This window comes from Grammomys surdaster, unplaced genomic scaffold (assembly GCF_004785775.1).
Source record: "Grammomys surdaster isolate TR1022 unplaced genomic scaffold, NIH_TR_1.0 126313, whole genome shotgun sequence".
In the NCBI taxonomy this organism is placed as follows: Eukaryota; Metazoa; Chordata; class Mammalia; order Rodentia; family Muridae; genus Grammomys; species Grammomys surdaster.
The window spans coordinates 493,762-511,859 of NW_021621113.1; the positions used below are offsets into that span (position 1 = coordinate 493,762).

Sequence of the window (18,098 nt, forward strand, 5' to 3'; positions counted from 1 at the left end):
TTTGTGTGTGTATGTGTGTGTTTGTGTGTGGGTGTATGTGTGTTTGTATGTGTGTGTGTGTGTGTGTGCGCGTATAAGGGATAAGGGGCTGGGTTCTGGCATGGTCTTTACCTCTCCACTGATCTTCCTTCCCAGGTGCACCCCTCTTTTCTGACTGCCCAATTAGTGGCTGACTGATAGTCACGTCTCTCATTTTCATTCAGGCCATGTTCTGTGTACCCCAACCTTGCTCTCCCTGCTCTAGGGTACTTAGGGTGTTCCATCTTAAGCCCTCAACCCTGACTCAGCTCCTGTTCCGTGTATCCCCGGGACATGTGCTGAGCCCTCTCTGTCTTCCACTGCAGGGAGCATCACCCATGCTTCAGTGGCCCAGGCGTCCTTGTTAGTCTGCTAGAGAGAGGCTGGAAGCCAAACTAGACGCCTCTGTCTCCTGGGACAAAGCTTTCTGTCAGGCCCAGAGCACTCTCAATGGATCCTGCCTAAACTGAGCTGTGGCTTACTTTTTCCCAGTCTCTTCTAGATTCTTCTCTGGTCCTCTGGCCTCCCTTTAGTACAGCACATTTCCTCCCCTCTGTGGGGTTTTTCTAGGGTTCCTTCAGGGATCCTGCCCTCCCCTGGTCCCCTTTTTGAAGCTAAGTCCCCAGCCCTAGGTTCTCCCCGCTCCCCGAACCTTTCCCCCAGCTGTCTCCAGCTGTATTTTGTCCTCACCCTTCTTGTGCCCTGTCTGTGGGTCCTCTCTCTCCGGTGCCGGCTTGTCTGTCTGCCTGAGGCCGTCCCGGAGGCAGCTTTTGTTCCTTACTTACCAGTAGGGTGGGGCTTTTGGAGCCAATGAGCCAAGAGAGAGTGCTGGAGTGGGTAGGCTGGCTGGGCAGAAGGACTTCCCTGGGCACAACGACAGAGCAAACACCTGTGGCTCATCTCCTGGGGCCCACACCTTACTCCTCCAGCCTGTCTAGGTTGGTAGGTATGTGGGTGGGACTAGAGAGATGGAGGCTGGAGTTTGGTCAAAATGTCCAGGTACAGGATGGTGCTAATGACACAGATCCTGTTCCTGTTGCTTTCAGGTTGTCATGTGTGTCCCTCTTCCTGTCCCCTCATTCCCAACTCTCTCTTTTGCCCTGTCCTCATGCAACTGGTTCTGAGATCCTTAACAGTTGGTTTTTATGGAAAGGGACACCCTTGAATCAGCCTATGACTTGTGCTGCACAGCTGGGGCTATATATATGGGGACTGGATCTTAGGCTAGTCCATTTTGGAACCCAGACAAGCCACCTGGCTTTTTGAGACCAGGGCACCCACTGCCCTGCTGGAGACAAGGAATGCAGGCTGGTGATTGGAAAGGCTGCTGTTGGCATGTGGCCAGGAATGTAGCCTTGTTGTGTGCTCTGTGGTCCTAGGCTTCTGTTGGAAATGGCTCTGGGGAAGCTGGAGTGTGGTCCAGCAGGGGCTACAGAGGGGGGATGGACTTGCGTCCGGCAGGTACAGTGATGGTTAATGTACACCCAAGGAGGGGCCCCTCTGCTTCATTCCACACAAGCGTTTACTGAGCACTCCCTAATAGCAGTGATTCACAGGTACGTGGCCTTTGTGGCTGGCTAACTCTGGTACTGCCAGGTGCTTGCCAGTGCTCACAGTGACCCCCACAGGCGACGCATTAACAAGTCAGCTGAAGCTGCCTGAGTAAGTTTCACTTACTCCAGAGTCTGGGTGTTTTCCATCGCGACATACAGTTCTGCCAAACTCCATCATCTCTGCAGACATCCACAGCCCACACTTCCAGCTGGGACAAAGGGCTAACTTTGGGAAAGCTGGAAACCCCTTTTCTAGAGGAGAGGATAACCCCTTGGCTCCAGGAAGGGTACAAAGGCCAAGACCAAAAGGGCACCTTGAATCTGTGAACGCGTTCATCTTTATTAAGCTCTCACCCTGGGCCACACAGGAAGGCACCTGCTCATCTGTGCCTTCGTGAAACTCCCCCTCCCAGGAGCCCTGTTAAGTGGCACTCAGTGTGTTTATTTAACAGAAAAGGAAACCGAGGTACAGAGTAGAGAGGTAATTTAGTGAAGGCCAGTCAGCCGGGAGGGACAATTGGATCCCAAACTGTGGGAGTCCTCCCTTTTGCCTGCCTCCAACTCCAACTCAGCTCTTTTCCCCACCAGCTATATCCATGAGAGATTCTGGAACCTTCCAGTTCATGCCCACCCTGCCAGTCCAGTCTAGGGACCCTTCACAGCATGGTTTTCTTCACGTGGGCGCGAGGGTGATCTGGTAACAGAGGTGGGTGAATGTCCAAGCCCAGAAAGATGAGATTGCTTGAGTCCTCTTTGTTGGGAGGGTTGGCCCAGTTGGGGTCATTCTTTGCATGTGCAGCGGGTGGCCTCCTCAGTGCTGCACACTCAGAACACCGCTTAAATACCAGGTAGATCAGCTCCACAAGGTTAAGCAGGATGCAGATGACGGCCGTGACCACCATGAAGACAATGAAGATGTTCTTCTCCGAAGGCTTGGCGATGAAGCAGTCCACTGTGTTGGGACATGGTGCCGCATGACACTTGACCATAGAAGGGAGGGTGTATCTGGGGTAGAATGCGTGGAAGAGGTAGAGGAAGATAATATCTATGGTGGCCTTGAACGATAGGCTGAAGACGTATGTCCACCAGAGTCCACCCCGCTTCTTGCCGGGATTAGGGTAAAGGAAGCCTTTGCCAACTTTTTCCTGGTACTTCTTCTCTCGAGCCTTTCGATAGGCCACATGCATGACCACAAGCAGGGAAGGACAGGTGACCAGGATGAGCTGCAGGGCCCAGAGGCGCACGTGGGACACGGGGAAGAACTCGTCATAGCAGACATTGGTACAGCCAGGCTGCCTGGTGTTGCAGTCAAAATCCTTCTGGTCGTCGCCCCACACGCGCTCAGCCGTCACCAGGTACACCAGCACACGGAAGACGAAGACCAGAGACAGCCAGATGCGACCAAAGGCTGTGGAGTACTTGTTGACTCCACTCAGGAGCCCCTCAAATACGCTCCAGTTCATGCTGGACTCAAGGGCTGGCTGCTCCTGCAGGGGAACAAGAATGTAATTTCCCACGTCAGGGAATGCTCAGCTTGAGAACCTCACAGAAATGTGTCATCACAGGACTAGGCAGTATTATACCCCCCACTTTACAGCTGAGAGAAACTGAGGGTTAGAGGCGCTGATGAAGTTACATGACTATTAAGTGCACAGCTGGCGTGGAGGCACAGGTGGTTAAGTCAGAGCAGCCCTGCTCATAAAAGTGGGTGGGTGCTGATGCCAGGAGCCAGTTGTCCCAAGTCCCCGAGCCTTGGGCTATTCTCTCTCCGACCTCCCCCTTCCAAGGGAACCTGCTTTCTGCCCTGTTAATGTCCAGGCAATTAGGTGCTGCTTACCTGAAGGCGGAGACACTAGTAATTAGGCTTAGATTAAAGTAGGGGCTACAGTGCTCTTTATACAAGAGGCTCCCCAGAACAAGCAGGTGGGCCAACATTTCCCAAACTGTTGTTTCACGGAACCCCTGGTCCATAGGCAGGTGAGAGGAGTCGTGAGAGAAAATAATTCTGTGTTCAAGACAACCTGGCAAGTAGCTGGGTTCAGCAAAATTAAGCAGGTCACTTTACTCACCCATGCTAATAAATTAATTCACTTTGTGAGTCCCTCAAAGCAGGATTCAAGGAGGCAGCATTACCAGAGCGCCTCTGACCACAGAACCCCCTTTCATCTCGACCCAGCTTTGATCATCTTTGTTGGACAGCTTTTTCAAACACCAGCGTGAGACATGCTTTTCTGGTGGGTTCTTCTGGTGAACTTGGTGTGAGTGATTAACTCATCTTCGTTTGAGCGAAAGGGTCCCTACTTCTCCCAGTAGGAAGTCCTCTCTGTCTGATTCCTGGGGGAATGACGGGGATCCACTGGGACCCAGGCACTGTGCACCCTAATGCGCACGCCCTCAGAGAGCCGCACACTTCCATGTGCTGCTGGAAAGTCACAGTCGAACTGACCTCAGCAGGGTCAGCTGCAAAGCAGGGGCAACTCACATCGTGCAGAAAGAGGCAGTTTTTGAAAACCAGTATTATTCCCTTATAGCAAGAGGTATGTATTTTTCTCACCTAGCGGAGGTCAGAGAGCTAGTAAGTAACAGAGTTGCAACACAGACCTAGGCTGGCTGGCTCCAGAGTCCACTCTGCAAACTGTCCAGTTTTGACTTGGAGCCCTTTCCTCAAGTTTTAGTGAGCTGCCTACTCTCCCGTGCGTCTCCCTTCTCTTTCTGGTGGATCTTGGGTGAGAGCGGCTGGGGTTGTCGCTACTCCTCACCCCATCTGGCCGTATCACTCCCCACTTAGCCACGTGGTGGCCTGGCTTTGAGTCACTGACTTCTCTGCACAGTGCCGTCTCAGGTGGGTGGAGCTGGCAGCGTCCTTAGGAACACCCAGAGAGGCCCAGCCCTAACCCCAGGGCTCTGCGGGCCCCGAAGTTGCTGCTCAGTCTGCAGCGGAGCTCCGCCCTGCTCGGCCCCTTTCCTTCAGCTCCAGGTCCCCAGTTCTGTCACCTTTGCCAGTTGGGGAGAGGAGGAAGAGCTCAGAATACAGGGAGAAGTGCTTCCCTTCATCAGGACACAGGATGCCCCATGCATCCAGGCCACCACCCTCCAGCCTTCTCCAGAGAACTCGTCCCTGTTAGGTGTGCCAAGTCCTTTACCTGAGCAGAGACTCCTTAGGGCTCTCTAGTACCGATCCTGGAAGCCAGCAGTTGGGGTTCAGCAAGCATCAGAATTCATGTCAGAATCAGGGAAAGGTTTCTGGGAAAGCTCATTCTTGGGGCAGAGGCTGTTGAGCAGCCCAGGCGTGTCCTGTCGGCCAGGAGGGGTGTGTGTGTGGGAGGAGCTGTGGGCTGTGTAGCCATTGGCTAGGTCCGGGTCTCTCAAAGACTGCCTCCGATGTAGTTCTAAAAACCTAGAGGTTTCCCTTCTCCCAAAGCAAGAATTCCAGCATCTTCTCAGGAGAAACCCCTGCACTTGAACCTTTCACCCCTCCCCCCACCTTGTGTGGGGATGAGACGCTAGCCCTGCTCTCTTTAAATTCTTTCAGAATTCTCCAGAGCCAACTCTTCAGAAGAGGGCTTCTAAGGGTTGACGACTGCATTCTCTCTCCCTCCTCTCTTCCCTCTTCCTTCCTCCTCCTCTGCCACTCTCTGCCCCCGTCTTACAGCTGAAGCCCACACCCCTGCATGCAAGTTCTTCATCCCTGTGTGTGGGTTTCGCATCCTTGATTTGATTCTCCAGTTACTCTTCAGTTCCTCCGTTTGCTTTTGTATGAATAGGGTCTTTAGATACAGCCCAGGTTGGCCTCCAACTCTGTGTCCTCCTGGACACCTCCTTATGGTGCTGAGAATCTCAGCTTGGAGACTAAATGAGGGCTGAACACTCACCCAGGCTGATTGTGGCTCCTGACTGGCTGAAGCGTATCTCCCACACACCTTCTCTCCTGGGGAGCATCTTCTGGTGCTCTGGAGACTAGATGGCACCTCAGCGCTATGCTCTGGGACATTTTAGGCACCAAAATTATCAAAAACAAACAAACAAACAAACAAAACAGGAAAATGAAGTATGGGGTGTGGCTCAGTGAGTGGAGTATTCATCTAGCAAATATAAAGCTTTGGGTTGGATCCCCACTGAGGCAGAAAAGGGGTGTGGTGGTGCACGCCAGTAATTCCAGCACTTGGGAGTTGGGAGACAGGAGAACGAAGAGTTCAAGGACATCTTTCTATGTAACAAGTCTGAGGCCATCCCGGGCTAGGCGAAACTGTCACAAAACAACAGAAAATGAGACGGACATGTACAGGAGACCTGTAGGAAGGCAGGCTTGGCTCCCTTGGCTTCAGCCCTGGAAGCACTGGGCAGCTCAGCATTTTCATCAGTTCTGTGTGAATGGCCACCATGGTGCCCAGAGTGTAGATGTTTGTGTTACACACACATTCTAAAGAACAGGTAAATTTTATGGAATTTGTGACTAAATCTATGTGTGAGCCCCCCGGCCCCCGACCCCCACCACCCGATGGAGAGGAAAGGCTGGTTGGAACCAGTCCCTGCAGTGGTTTATGGTGCATGTGTTGCATTTGGGGCACACTAAGCAATTGTGGTAATTTTGGTGGGTTCTGTTTTGGTGACTTGGCTGGTGGCAAGGGGTCTTCAGGCTTTCTAGAAGAACAAGTAGAGAAAGAGGTGGAAGGTCCCCTGCAGAGGGTCGTGGTGCTAGGGACAGCAGGAGACACTGCATCACAGGAACGGAGGGGGGGCAGGCAGAGGTCTCAGGAGCACCCACACTTTAGGGAGCAGGCAAATAGAGAGGCACCCGTGGACAGGGAACTGGATAGAGAATCAGGGCCAGGAGGGGCAGGGAGAAGGCTATGAAGGGGAAGGCAAGACACAGAATGCTCTTGGACTTGCACCAGAGTGATTTCAATCGCAGGGTGGGTACAGAAACTCAAGGGTGTGGATAGAGAAGGTACTGTTGGTCCCATTTCTTGATGCTTGCAAGGAGAGAAGGCAGGCAGGGCTCCAGATGGAGGGGTGGGCCAAAGGGAGTGTGAGGTTCCTGCTTTCCGGAGAGATGGAGAGATCTGCAGCTGAGAGGAGTCCAGAGGCAGAGTAGTGACTCGCACCTGGTCTTGCCTCACCTCCCCCATCACCTCCTTCCCCACAGGCTCTTTCTGGACCTAATTATCTGGCTTCACCACCTTCTACACGTACTCCTGGCTCAGGTGGCCCCGGTCTTCCTGCTGGGTCACCCCTGCTGGCTTCTGGCCTCTAGCTGGTATCAGCAAATGGAGTGGATGGGAGGTAAATTGCCTATGGGAGATGTGCATGTGGTACCTGGGGCTCCTCTGATAAGCAAGGGGAATGCCTGGGTGCTCTGGCCAGTTCTCCACTGCTGACCCCATAACCCCTGCTCCTGATGACAGCAGCTGCTGCTCAGTGTCTGTTTTATCCACTCAGAATGGGAGTGAGGGTTGGAAATTTATGAGAACTGATAACATCAGCTCTGTCATTGGGCACTTTGTCCCTGTCAGAGCATGTCAAATGGCCTACATGTATCATATATTTAGCAACCTCTCTCTCTCTCTCTCTCTCTCTCTCTCTCTCTCTCTCTCTCTCTCTCTCTCTCTCTCTCTCTGGGGCTTTTCCTAATATAGCAGCCCTAGGAAAATACAGATCATATTTAAAAAATTAAAAAAAGATATTTGAAGGCCTTCAGTGGCTTCCTAATGCTCTTGTAATAAAAGCCCATCTTGCTAATGTGGCCCGTAGCACCTACACAACCTGGTTTCTGATGCCTTCTTCATTTTTGGTCTCTTCCTTCCCACCTCCGTGATCCAGCGCCCTGTCTTTTGTTCACTTTCTCTTCCACCAGACCATCAGACTTTTCCTACCTCAGGGCCCCAGGGCCTTTGCATATGCTTCCAGTTTACTTATTTGCATTTTCTTCTTCCTCCTCCTCTCCACTTCCTTCTCCTTTGCCTCCTTTCTTTTTCTTTCTTTGGGGGACAGGGTCTCACTATGCAGCTTTTGTTAACCAAGTACACACTGTTTAAACCAGGCTGAACTCAAAGCCACAGAAATCCTCCTGCCTCTGTCTTCCATCACAGTGCCTAGCTCTTTATTTTCTCCATGCTGGTGACCACTCAACCTTGAGACTTCAGTTTAAGCCAGGGAAACCTTTTCTGAGGACCAGGTCAGGTCTGGTTCTGTTATATATTCCCTGGGAACAGGGGGCAGACACATTTGCTCTTACAGTGCCCTGGATGTACTTGGGTGGTTAGTGTCTTCTCTCTTCCTTTAGACTGACCTCTTAAGACGTTGGAATCACACTATTCTGCCTCCGCTATCCTCAGTCTTAGCACACAGTAGGCACAGCACATAGTAGATGCTAGTGAGTGCTGGGTAGCCAAGAATGGCTTGCTCTGCTTCTCAGGAGGCCTTGCACATGGAGAACTGAGGCCTTAGGCAGAGCAGAAGTTCTGGATCCCAGCTGCATGGATTCTCGCTGAGGCTGCCTTGCTCACTGGCTGGGCAACATCTTGCAAGTCTCTTTTTTGGGTTTTAAAATTATTTATTTTGGGTACGTAATCACACCCCTAGACACGGAGCTATTGGTAATTGTTAGCTGCCGGGGAAGAAAGAGACAGTCTTCTCTAAGCATGAAGTCTCTGGTTGATCAATCACACTCCGGCTGAAGACCACACAGCCAAAAATATTTTGGGCAACACAAAGTGGTCTGGAGGATTAAAAAGCAAGGATACAAAGTTAGGAAGGGGATGGGGCTGGATCTGGGAAGAACCGGGGACAATGAATAGGGTCAAACATACATAAAACTCTCAACTAATAAAAAAAATTAAAATAAATTATTATTATTGTGTGTATGCATACATGTGTACCATGGTGTGTGTGTGTGTGTGTGTGTAAGAGAGAGGACAACTCTGTAGAGTTGATTCTCTCCTCTCACCTATGTAGGTTCCTGGGACTGAGCCCTCAGGGTTTGGGGCAAGGATGTTTGCCTGCTGACCGATCCCATCAGCCCATCCTTACAAATGTTTTAGCCTTTCTGGGCCTCTGTTCCTTCATCTACAATAAGGGGGAAATTATAGTTCTTATCCAATAGGATTAGTGTGAGGATAGTCTGAGTAGAAAGAGGTGAAGTGGGGTTCCTGGAGCATACGTGCCCATCACTGGGGACTGCCATCACTTTCGGAGGGACAGTCTGTGGGGGTGGGGATGAGGGTGAATGCTGCCTCCCATCTTCTTTCCTTAGCCATGGGGTGAGGTTTGGGATGGGCCTGTGCCAGATCTGTGGGGTTCAAGGAGGAGAGGATAGTCCAAGTCCAGCCCTCCAGCGTTGAGGTTGGGGGAACGTGGGATGCCGTAGGTTCATTCCCAGTCTCATTCCTGCCCTGAAGCTGAGTCAGGGAGCCTCGAAGACCAAGGCCCAGGCCCAGCTGAGCTTTGTCCACAGACCTCCTGCTCCTCTGGTGCCCAGGCTCTGGCATTCTGAGGCTAGCTGTTCACAGAGGCCACTTTCTAGAACTGAGGCAATTTGGCTTCTCCTGGACACTGAAGGAGTAGAGGAGCTTCATCGAAGATTTCTGTGAGGGGTGGGTGGGGGAAGGGCTGCTGTCCCACGGGAGGGTGGGGGTTAGGGGATTGTAGAGTTCAGCCTAGGCTAGCCTCAAACTCACAATGTAGTTGGGACTAGCTTTGAACTTCTGATCCTCCTGTTCCTCCATCCTGAGTACTAGGTGTTGAGGAGTGAACCTCATTTCCAGCTCAGGTCCGAGTTGTCAACCTTGCTCCACCAGAGGCTGGTGTGAGGTACACTATCTCACATGCTTCTGTGTACGCTATTCTAGTGATGGGCAGGACCTGTCTTAGACTTGTTGACTTATGACAGACATCCAGCTGCTACCAACAGCTGCACTGCTTGGAGCTCTCTGGACCTTTTAGGCCTCACAATTAGCAAGTTCTGTAGACTGCAAGAAGCCTGACTGGAAGAGCCACTGAGCGATAGAGTTAGGGACCAGTTCTCCAGCCTCCCCACTTTTCCTCCAAAAGAACTTGGGGCTGTGCTCAACTGCCCCCTAGAGGTCCCTGGCAGGATTAGTCTCAGTTGTCTATGAAAATCTCTTGGGCCATGGACACCCTTCCTTAGCCGCTTCTCTGCCCCCTCTCCCTCTGCCAGCTGGTACTTCCTGGGACTTGCCCCCTCTGCAATGATTACCATACAAAACCTGTCTCAGCCTGGCTTTGGAACCAAAATAAGACACCTCTGGCCCGCACAGTGTAGCCATATCATTTCATTCCTGTCCTGTCTCTCACTGGCTACCACTCCCCATGAGTCCCGCTTTCTAGTTGGCCATGTCTGACTAGGCCATAGCCTGGAAGGGATTCTAAACCTAGTGTACCCATACCCATCATGCTTTGCTTGGTTCACTGTGATCACTGAACTTATAGGGCTGTACCAGGACATCCTCTGTGGGGCTTCTGAACCAGGGATGGAGAGTGTCTGTCTTCAGCTAGTGAAAAGAAGGTTCTGGACCCAAGAGTGGCCTGCTGGGTCAAAGTTCAGCTGTGCTGGATCAGGTGATCCTCATACTTAAAGGGTGCTGAGCAGGCAAACACTCTGAAGGTGTGCCCATCATTGGGCAGATCTCTCGAGCCAGCAGTGTTCGGTCTCTTCCTGTGTGCACAGAAGCCTCCATACAGTCTGTTCATCCCAACTTGTTTCGGTCATTGCAATAAAAAAATCCTATGTGACCCTGGGTTTGCCTGATGGGGTTGTGTGGCAGACTCATAGCAGACATTCGTGACCTGTTTGTTGACAGGATTAGCTCTGTGCGTATCCCACTCTGCATATTCCACTCTGTGTACCTCACTTCTCTCTTCTGCACATCAGTGGTGATAATGGCTACTTTTAGGGGTGTCCTGTGGATAAATCGAGATGGTGGAAGGCAACAGGCTGTCCTGGTGTGCTGCTGCAACATAACGCACAGACCGGGGAATTGATAAAGAATATAAGCCAAATTCTCCACAGTTTTGGGGTTGGGGATGTCTGAAGCTAAGTGCCTTGGATGCTGCCTGGAAGGGAGAACACCATGTGCTCACACAAGGTGGGAATGGGGGTGGGAAGGGACAAAAGAAAGGAGAGGTCAGAAGCCTCAAGACTCCAGTACCTGTCCACAGCACCCCTCCCCCAACTCCCCGATCCCTGTGACATTACAGGTTAAGTTCCTGACCCTTGGATTTGGGAGGACACCTTCAGATCCTAGCAAAGGCGTTGCCACTCTTAGGGTCAGACCCAAGCACAAAGTTCCCTTCTGCCAACGTGGCTTTGGGAAAGTCAGGGAAGACAATCTCTCTGATGAGGAGCTCAGTGGCCTATGGATTTGGGTATGGGGCATGGGAGAGGTTTTTTCTTTCTCTTCCTCCTCCACCTTTTCCTCTTCCTCCTTCTCCTCCTCCCTTTAAGAGAATCAATACAAAGGGCAGAGAAGGAAGTGAGTGTTTAGTGCCTTTTGTGTGTTGTGTGGCATGCAGCTGGCCCACCGCCTCCCCCCACACATATCGGAGCACAGATGGCTGGCCTCAAGGCAAACACTTCCTCTGGGCTTCATGGTGCTCAAGAAACAGTTTAATTTAAAACTGGAGATTCCGGGTGAGAACAGGTTTTCAGGGGAGAGGGTACTCCTGAAACACTGGAGGATCTGGCAGGGTGGAGACACTATCTCATGTGCCATCAGTAGCTTGAGGTCCTGCGCAGATGTCCCCTTCTGGGACATTCTTCTTACATTTTTTGTAGTCTCTGCAAGTCTGTCACGTCTGCTACTTGCCTGGTGGTATAGTCATTTGAGTGACTCCATGCACGTTTAGCACGTTTCCTGGCTCTGAGTCATGGCTTTCCTCAGTCCTATTTTATTGATAAGACTGAACCCCCCTCACAGGCAGGCAGAAGAGGACATTCCCTCACCTGACCCAGCTTGGGCTGTGGTGGGGCAGGAGTAGTAGGAGAGGCAGTTTGGTGTTGACAGCTAGCAAGGGTCACCTTCAAGCAGAGAGAACTGGAGTGATGGGGGAAGGGGAGATAATAATAGGTTTGCAGGGTTTGGCCGCTGCCCAGGAGGGGCTCACTTCCTGGTCATCTGCAGGATCCAGGTGCAGAACACTAGGTGGTCATTAAGGATGCCTTGGGGACTTGGTGTCTGTTTAGGGAGGGGAGGGCCTGGGAGCCTGCTGCTTCAGGAGGTGGGGTTTGGAGGCTGGAGAGAGAAGGCTGGCAAGGGGGAGGTGTATTCAGGCTTGGAGGCACAAAGTACAGGTATGTGGAGCTGTCTAGCTAAGGAGCAGCTAGCTAAGCAGGTCTGGAGTGTAGTTCGAAGCTTCTAGAAGCTTCCAGATGGAGACAGTGGCTGGCTCAGAAGCCTGTTGTAGACAAGACATTCTTGTTTACCTACGGCCTCTGTATTTCAGGGAGGTTGGAGGGGGACCCCTGCATCCTGACTCTCTTACTTTCCAGAAATTAACGAGGCCCTCCCTTATTCAGAGGCCTTCCACAGTCAGCTTCCCTGGGGAGCTGGCCTGAAGTAGAGGGCAGCCAGGCAGGGAGGGCTGGGTCCTGGAAGCCTGCTTATCACCTCCCCTTAGCTCCAAGTGGATAATTACACAGCTCTCAGAGCCCCAGGACTGGGCCAGAAGGCAATCCACACAGACAGCATCTCAAAATTAATGGGACTCCAAGGGGTTTGGCATGGGGGAGGCGGAGGGCCGAGGCTGTGAGAGGCTCAGAGAGAAATCAGATACAGGTAGAGGCTGCCTGGCAGAAGGAGCTAGAACATCATAGTATGACACAGAGATGGAGGGAAAGAGCAAGGAAATAGAAGGCCAGAGAGGTTAAGTCACTCTCTTGGAGTCACACAGCAGTCAGGCTTGTACCCACATACTTTTAATGCTAGTGCACATGTAGTATTGATTTACATCCATGTGAAGTCTCATTTCACGGAGAAGGAGGAGTCAGTATCAGAGACCTTAGGTAATTTCCTCAAGGTCACACAGTACATTTTGGCTGGAGCTTCTCTGCTAACCAGGACAAACATCTAAAGCTTGTTCTTCCAAGGAGACTTACTGTAGATGTAGCAGAAATTCCAGTCTCCTAGACCCTCTCTTCCCAGGGCTCCAGGGCATCCCCTCACTGCTCCTTTTTGTCCATGCCTATTCTTTTGTTCACGTGGCTTTGCAGGTTGCCCTGTATGCTTTGAGTCTGGCTTAGCTTCTCCTGCAGTGGTGACCTCTGTGGCCCCTGCTCCCAGCCTGCCTCCTGTAGATTGGCCGCTAATGCCCCGGAACAGAGATCAGGACAGGCACACACAGTGACAGATAGGACTTTGGTAGCTTCGACCCTACCTCTGAATTGAGTATAAAAAGTCATGGTTCTGTGGCCTGTTGATATAAATTCAAATATCTTATAAGCATATAAGCATATTAACCAGTTCAGCTCAGATTCCTCTCCTCTAACTTGAAAATAAATGAGAACACTTTCATGAGTGGTGAAGCTAGGGTGTGCTCCATGCCCCGTGTCCCTTGCCTGTCTTGGATGGATCTTGAGTAGTGTGGCCTAGAAGGTTTGTCTAGAAATCTCTGTTGTGGCTTCTTGAGGAATGATGGCTTGTCGTCTGCTGAGGGTGTGGGGGATGCTGGAGAGCTCCCTCCAAAGTGGCTTGCTAAAATGCACACAGCCAGCAGCGGGAGATGTCTGTTCCCAGTCCTGCAGTGTCTCCAAGGGGCTACCAGGGTGTCTACAGGATTGGTGCCGGCTCCCTTTGAGTAAGTGAAGGGCGGGTGGGGGAGAGCCTGTGAGCAATTGCTGGGGCTGTAGGGCAGTTGAGGGCGCCCTTGCCTAGCGTGCTCAAAGCCCTGGGTTTGGGTCCCAGCACAACATGGATTGGGTATGGTGGTTCATGAATGTAGTCCGAGTGCTTGAGAGGTACCTTAGAAATTCAGGGTCAACCTTAGATGCATATTGAATTTGAGGTCAGCTTGGGCCAGAGATTCTGTCTCACAAGGAAAGGGAGGGAAAGAGGAAGAGAAAAGGGGGGGGGGGGAAGGAATCCATTTACAATCCTGGACTTGTCCCTTCTTGGAAGTCCACAGTCAGCATACCATCACTGCCACGCGATTTGGATTATAAGCACCCAAACACACCTCCTCCCTCGGGGACTTAAGGGAGGTCACCTATATTACATTTGTCTTTTTGCAGTATACATTTCAAGGAATATATTTTATTTTAAAGCCATCATTACCAGCATGCCAGAGGTTTTTCCGGGCTTAGCTAATCCTGTCCCCATTGTCACCCTCCCCATTCCCTCTGACATCACCCTGTTCATCGCTGTCTGGAACTGCCTTGTTCCCTGTCTGTCTCCCGTGTACAAGGTCAACTCCCCAAGAGGACCTCATCTGCCTGTGTTCACATAACTTCAGGAGCTGTGTGATCCTCATACCCATGAGTATCTTGATAAAGCACTTGGTGGCACAAGGGAACCAGGGTCACCCAGGCAGGAGAGGGAGTAGTTGAAGAGGCTAAGGTCATTTACTAGTTCCAGTACCCAGGAACTTAGAAGTCGGTCCTTCCAGAAGAGGAGACTGATTGGCAAGCATGAGAGACCTGCTGAGGCTGGCCGCGGTATACTGTGAGCAGGGACTCTGGCTTGAGGGGTTAAGTGGGGGAGTCAGATTTAGGAAGAGGTCAATTGCCATTTATGCCAGGTGACTAATGACAGTGTATTGAGGGGCCACAAGGCGACAGGATGATGCTGTCACTGCCCACCGGGGCTGCTGCTTTTGATATTTCTCTTGATTGTCTCTTGCTTACCTGCCAGGGTCGTGGGTGGGGGTGGGGTAGGGGGGGGAGAGATGGGATGGGTCACTAGCTTACCTGCCTGCCTTGCCTGGCTCAGCCTCTGGGTGGCAGCAGAGGCCCAGGCTTGGCTGCAGGTTGCCTCCTACTGCTTCTTGCTGTCAAAGCTTCTGGCTTGCTCTGTTGGGTTACCGTCTCTCTTTCCTGCCAGGTAGGGAGTGGCCCCCAGGTCAGAAGTTTGGGAATTCAAGGCTGTGCTTGCACTTCTGAATTCTTCTAGTAGGATTGTGGATAGCAGGAAGGCCTCACAGAGGGACAAGAGACACCCAGATAACACCTGGGCAGATATGTCAGACACTGGAAAGCAGATGCCACTATTGGTGACTGAAGGCTCATGACACAAGACTACTCCAGAAGGGCTGCGGTTCAAAGCCTAGAGTCCCTTCATGGAATGGAAGCAGGCAGGAAGGAATGGTCCCCAGTTTGCTAGGAAGGATGCCAGTTACGAATCAGAACAGGGTCTGGGAGCCCACAGCTGCAGCTCAAAATGTGTCTGACTCAACCCCAGGCTCAGTCTCTAGGCTGGGAAGGGCAGCCAGCCCTATGCATATACAGGATGCTCCCCCATGGATGGGTTCTCCAAGGTACTGTCACCAGACACTGGTTGAGATACAGGACAGCCCTAGAGGACTGGTTAGACTAGAGCCGACAACAGTTCTCCACTTTCCCTCCTTGGAGGGGACTTTACCAGCCCCATACCTGCTGCCTGCCAGCCCTCATCCCCCACCCCTCACCCCCATCCCACCTGGCTCCAGGTCCTTCCCCTGGCTTCTGTGGCCAGGAACTTGATTGCCTGATCATAGGTGGTCTTGTGCCCAGAGACTAAGGTTGGGCTGGGGCTTGCAGGGCACCTGGCTACCTCTCAGAGCTCGGGGAGTGAGTTCATTCCTGTTTCCTGCTTCCAAGCTTGCTGCACATGGGGAGTCACACAGCCCAGCCTCAGGAAGGGCTTGAGTCTGTGCAGCTGCTCCCCTCCCCTCACTTTTATGTTCCTGGGTCCGGTGCATCACTGCCTGCTTACTTTTTTTTACCTGGCTAGTTTTTTCTCATCTTCACGTCTCCATTTAAATGTCACTTCCTTGGAAACAGTCTTAGTACCCCCATTATTCTTACTCAAAGTGCCCTTTGCTTTGTCTTCAGTACATTCATCACACCTGGTATTGTGGTTTTCTTGTGTCTGTGTGTGTACGTTAATACTGACCCCACAGAACAGACTGTCAGCTCCCTGAAGGCAGGCAGCATGTCTGTTCCACTCACCTCTGTACTCTTAGGCTCCCTCCCCCATGCCTGGGATACAGTAGATGCTTTAAAAATATTTGTTAGTGGAAAGAAAGAGAGACAGAATGAGTTATGGATGCCCCTGGGGACTTCCTATGTGTTGGGAATTAATAAAGCCCCCGTTCAAGCCTAGCATTTCTCTGAATCATCAATTTTACTTGATGGTAAGGAATTAGAAGCTCCATATTCACTTATTAATTGAATATTTTACATTACAAAAGTAATACATGTTCCTTGTCAAAATGCAATCAATAGGCATTATTTTTATATTGAAACAAACCCTGACGCTACATGGCATAGAATGCAAAGTTGGCCTGACTGTTAAGGAGGAGCGATGAGGCTTCAAAGACATTTTGAGCCCTAGGGGTCCAGACTGCCTGTGGCACAGGCTTCTCCTTCAAGAGAGTTTGTTGTACGTAGATTGTAGGGTCCTCTGACCCTGGGAATCTCTGATTTGGTCTTGGGTGGGGCTGAGGCCACTGTGGGTGAAGGACCTGGAAGGGTTGCAGAGGGTCTTGTCAGATAGCTGAGCTAATGTTGGTGTTCTGACTGTAAAACACAGGCACTGTGGGCCTGGCAGGCAGCTTTGTTAATAAGCCTGAGGACTCAGGAGCAGATCCTCAGAACCCATGTAACTAAACCGAATATGGCAGTGAGTATCTTGGTGCTGGGGAAAGGGAGGCAGGAAGATCCTGGGAGAGTACTGGCTAGCCAGTGTAGCCCAGTTGGCAAGCTCCAGGGCCAGTGAGAGATCCTACCTCAAAGACCAAGGTGACAGAGACAGAGAGATAGTAGTCTAGCGCACTGGCTGCCCTAACAGAGGACCTGGATTCCGTTCCCATCACTCACGTGGTGACTCACAACCTTCTGCGACTCCAGTTTCAGAGGATCTGGTGCCCTCTTATGGCATCTGAGGGAATTGCTTGTACATACAAATAAAATAACAACCAAATTTACAATAACAGCAAAAGCAAAAAAGAGGGTGAATGATTTAGGAAAACACCCAACAACATTGGTCTCTGGTCTCCACATGCACGCATCATACATGTCCATGTGCACCCATACATACAAGTGCACACATATGACATGTACACACACACACAGACATACACACAGGCACACACAGATGCACATGTACACACAGACATACACAGAGACATACACATAGACACACAGACACACAGATAGACAGACAGATACACACACACACACAGGCACTAGCAGTGGCTCAATTCAGAAAGCGAATGCCACTTGTCATATATGCAAGTTGGTTGAGTCAACATTTGTTGCACAAAGCACACCCAGAGTGGAATAAGAATGTGGACCTGCATCTTCATGGATCTGGGTTCAAATCTTACCTCTGTGGGTGTGGCCTGGAGGAATGAAATGTTTTCATGGGGTGGTGGGATGTGGGGAGGCATGGTGAGGAGAGTGCCAGAAAGAAACTCCTCTGGTCGCAAAATAACAAAAGTATCTGCTGGAGCCTGGTGAGTTTATTGCAATTAACCCCATGGGTTTGGGTTCAAATCCCAGCTCTGCCACTTTTTTTGTTTATGTGAATTCAGTCAATTCCTTGTCGCCCCCGAGCCTTAGGTTCTGAGTCTACAAAAGGGGGTTCCCAGTGGCCTTCTGTAAAGCTGGCAGGTATGTTGGAATCTTTTGACTTTGTGACATGATGTCATCTACAAGGTTCATGCTTGAGAACTGTGGAACTGAGTCACAGGAGACGAAAGTCACAAATCCTTAAATAAGTTTACCCTTTTGTGATGGGGTCATTCCTAGCTCTCTCCAGCCACACCTGCTTAAGAAGGTTGTGCAGCTTTTGTTGAATGTTGAGCCTCTCACAGAATCGCCTGGACAATATTTAAAACACTCTCATATTTGGCTTCAGCTCAGATGGAGTGAGTCAATCCTTGGGAGTTTCACAAGTACCCAGGATGCTGTGAAAGTGTCCAGGGCTTTGTGCCTGCAGTAGAGGGAGTCCCCACGCAGAGTACTCCAACCCCAGTCCAATGGCTCCACCGCAGCCTCCCCAGGTTCTAGTAGTCAGCTAGTAGCAGTCTGCTTCTAACTGGACCACTCTGTTCTTTTCTGCTTTTGGTCTGGGGCTCAAGTAGTGGAGACACAGTGCTGGCAAAATGCACCTCAAGTCACTGCTCTGGGACCAGTGATCTCACACGCGGTAGACAGAGACAATGACACAGTGACAGATATGCTTGGCCAGAGCTAGTACACACCCTACCTTTCTCTTCTTGTCCTAGACAGATCCAGGAGGAGATCTTAATTTGAGTTGTAGTAGAAACTCCTGGGGGAGCTTGCTAAAAGGTGAGCTGGGGGTCGGGGCTGGA

General features: G+C 51.2%; 2 protein-coding genes across 2 annotated transcripts in view; both read right to left on the reverse strand.

Moving 5' to 3' along the window:
* Positions 1-762, reverse strand: part of Gjb4 (gap junction protein beta 4) — a 3,017-nt gene extending 2,255 nt beyond the window's left edge. The window contains exon 1 of the mRNA XM_028759972.1: positions 709-762. The gene's annotated coding sequence lies outside the window, so the exon portion shown is untranslated. The remainder of the gene's footprint in view (positions 1-708) is intronic.
* Positions 763-1,890: 1,128 nt separating this feature from the next.
* Positions 1,891-4,851, reverse strand: Gjb5 (gap junction protein beta 5). Its single transcript, XM_028759940.1, has 2 exons — positions 4,715-4,851; positions 1,891-3,058 (listed from the first exon to the last, which is right to left on the reverse strand). The coding sequence occupies exon 2, from the start codon at positions 3,032-3,034 to the stop codon at positions 2,228-2,230; it is 807 nt and encodes a 268-aa protein (XP_028615773.1). The 5' UTR covers positions 3,035-3,058; positions 4,715-4,851; the 3' UTR covers positions 1,891-2,227.
* Positions 4,852-18,098: the final 13,247 nt, after the last annotated feature.

Excerpts from the sequence above, each read along its gene's own strand:
- Gjb5 (XM_028759940.1), bottom strand. The coding sequence starts at position 3,034 with ATGAACTGGAGCGTATTTGAGGGGCTCCTGAGTGGAGTCAACAAGTAC.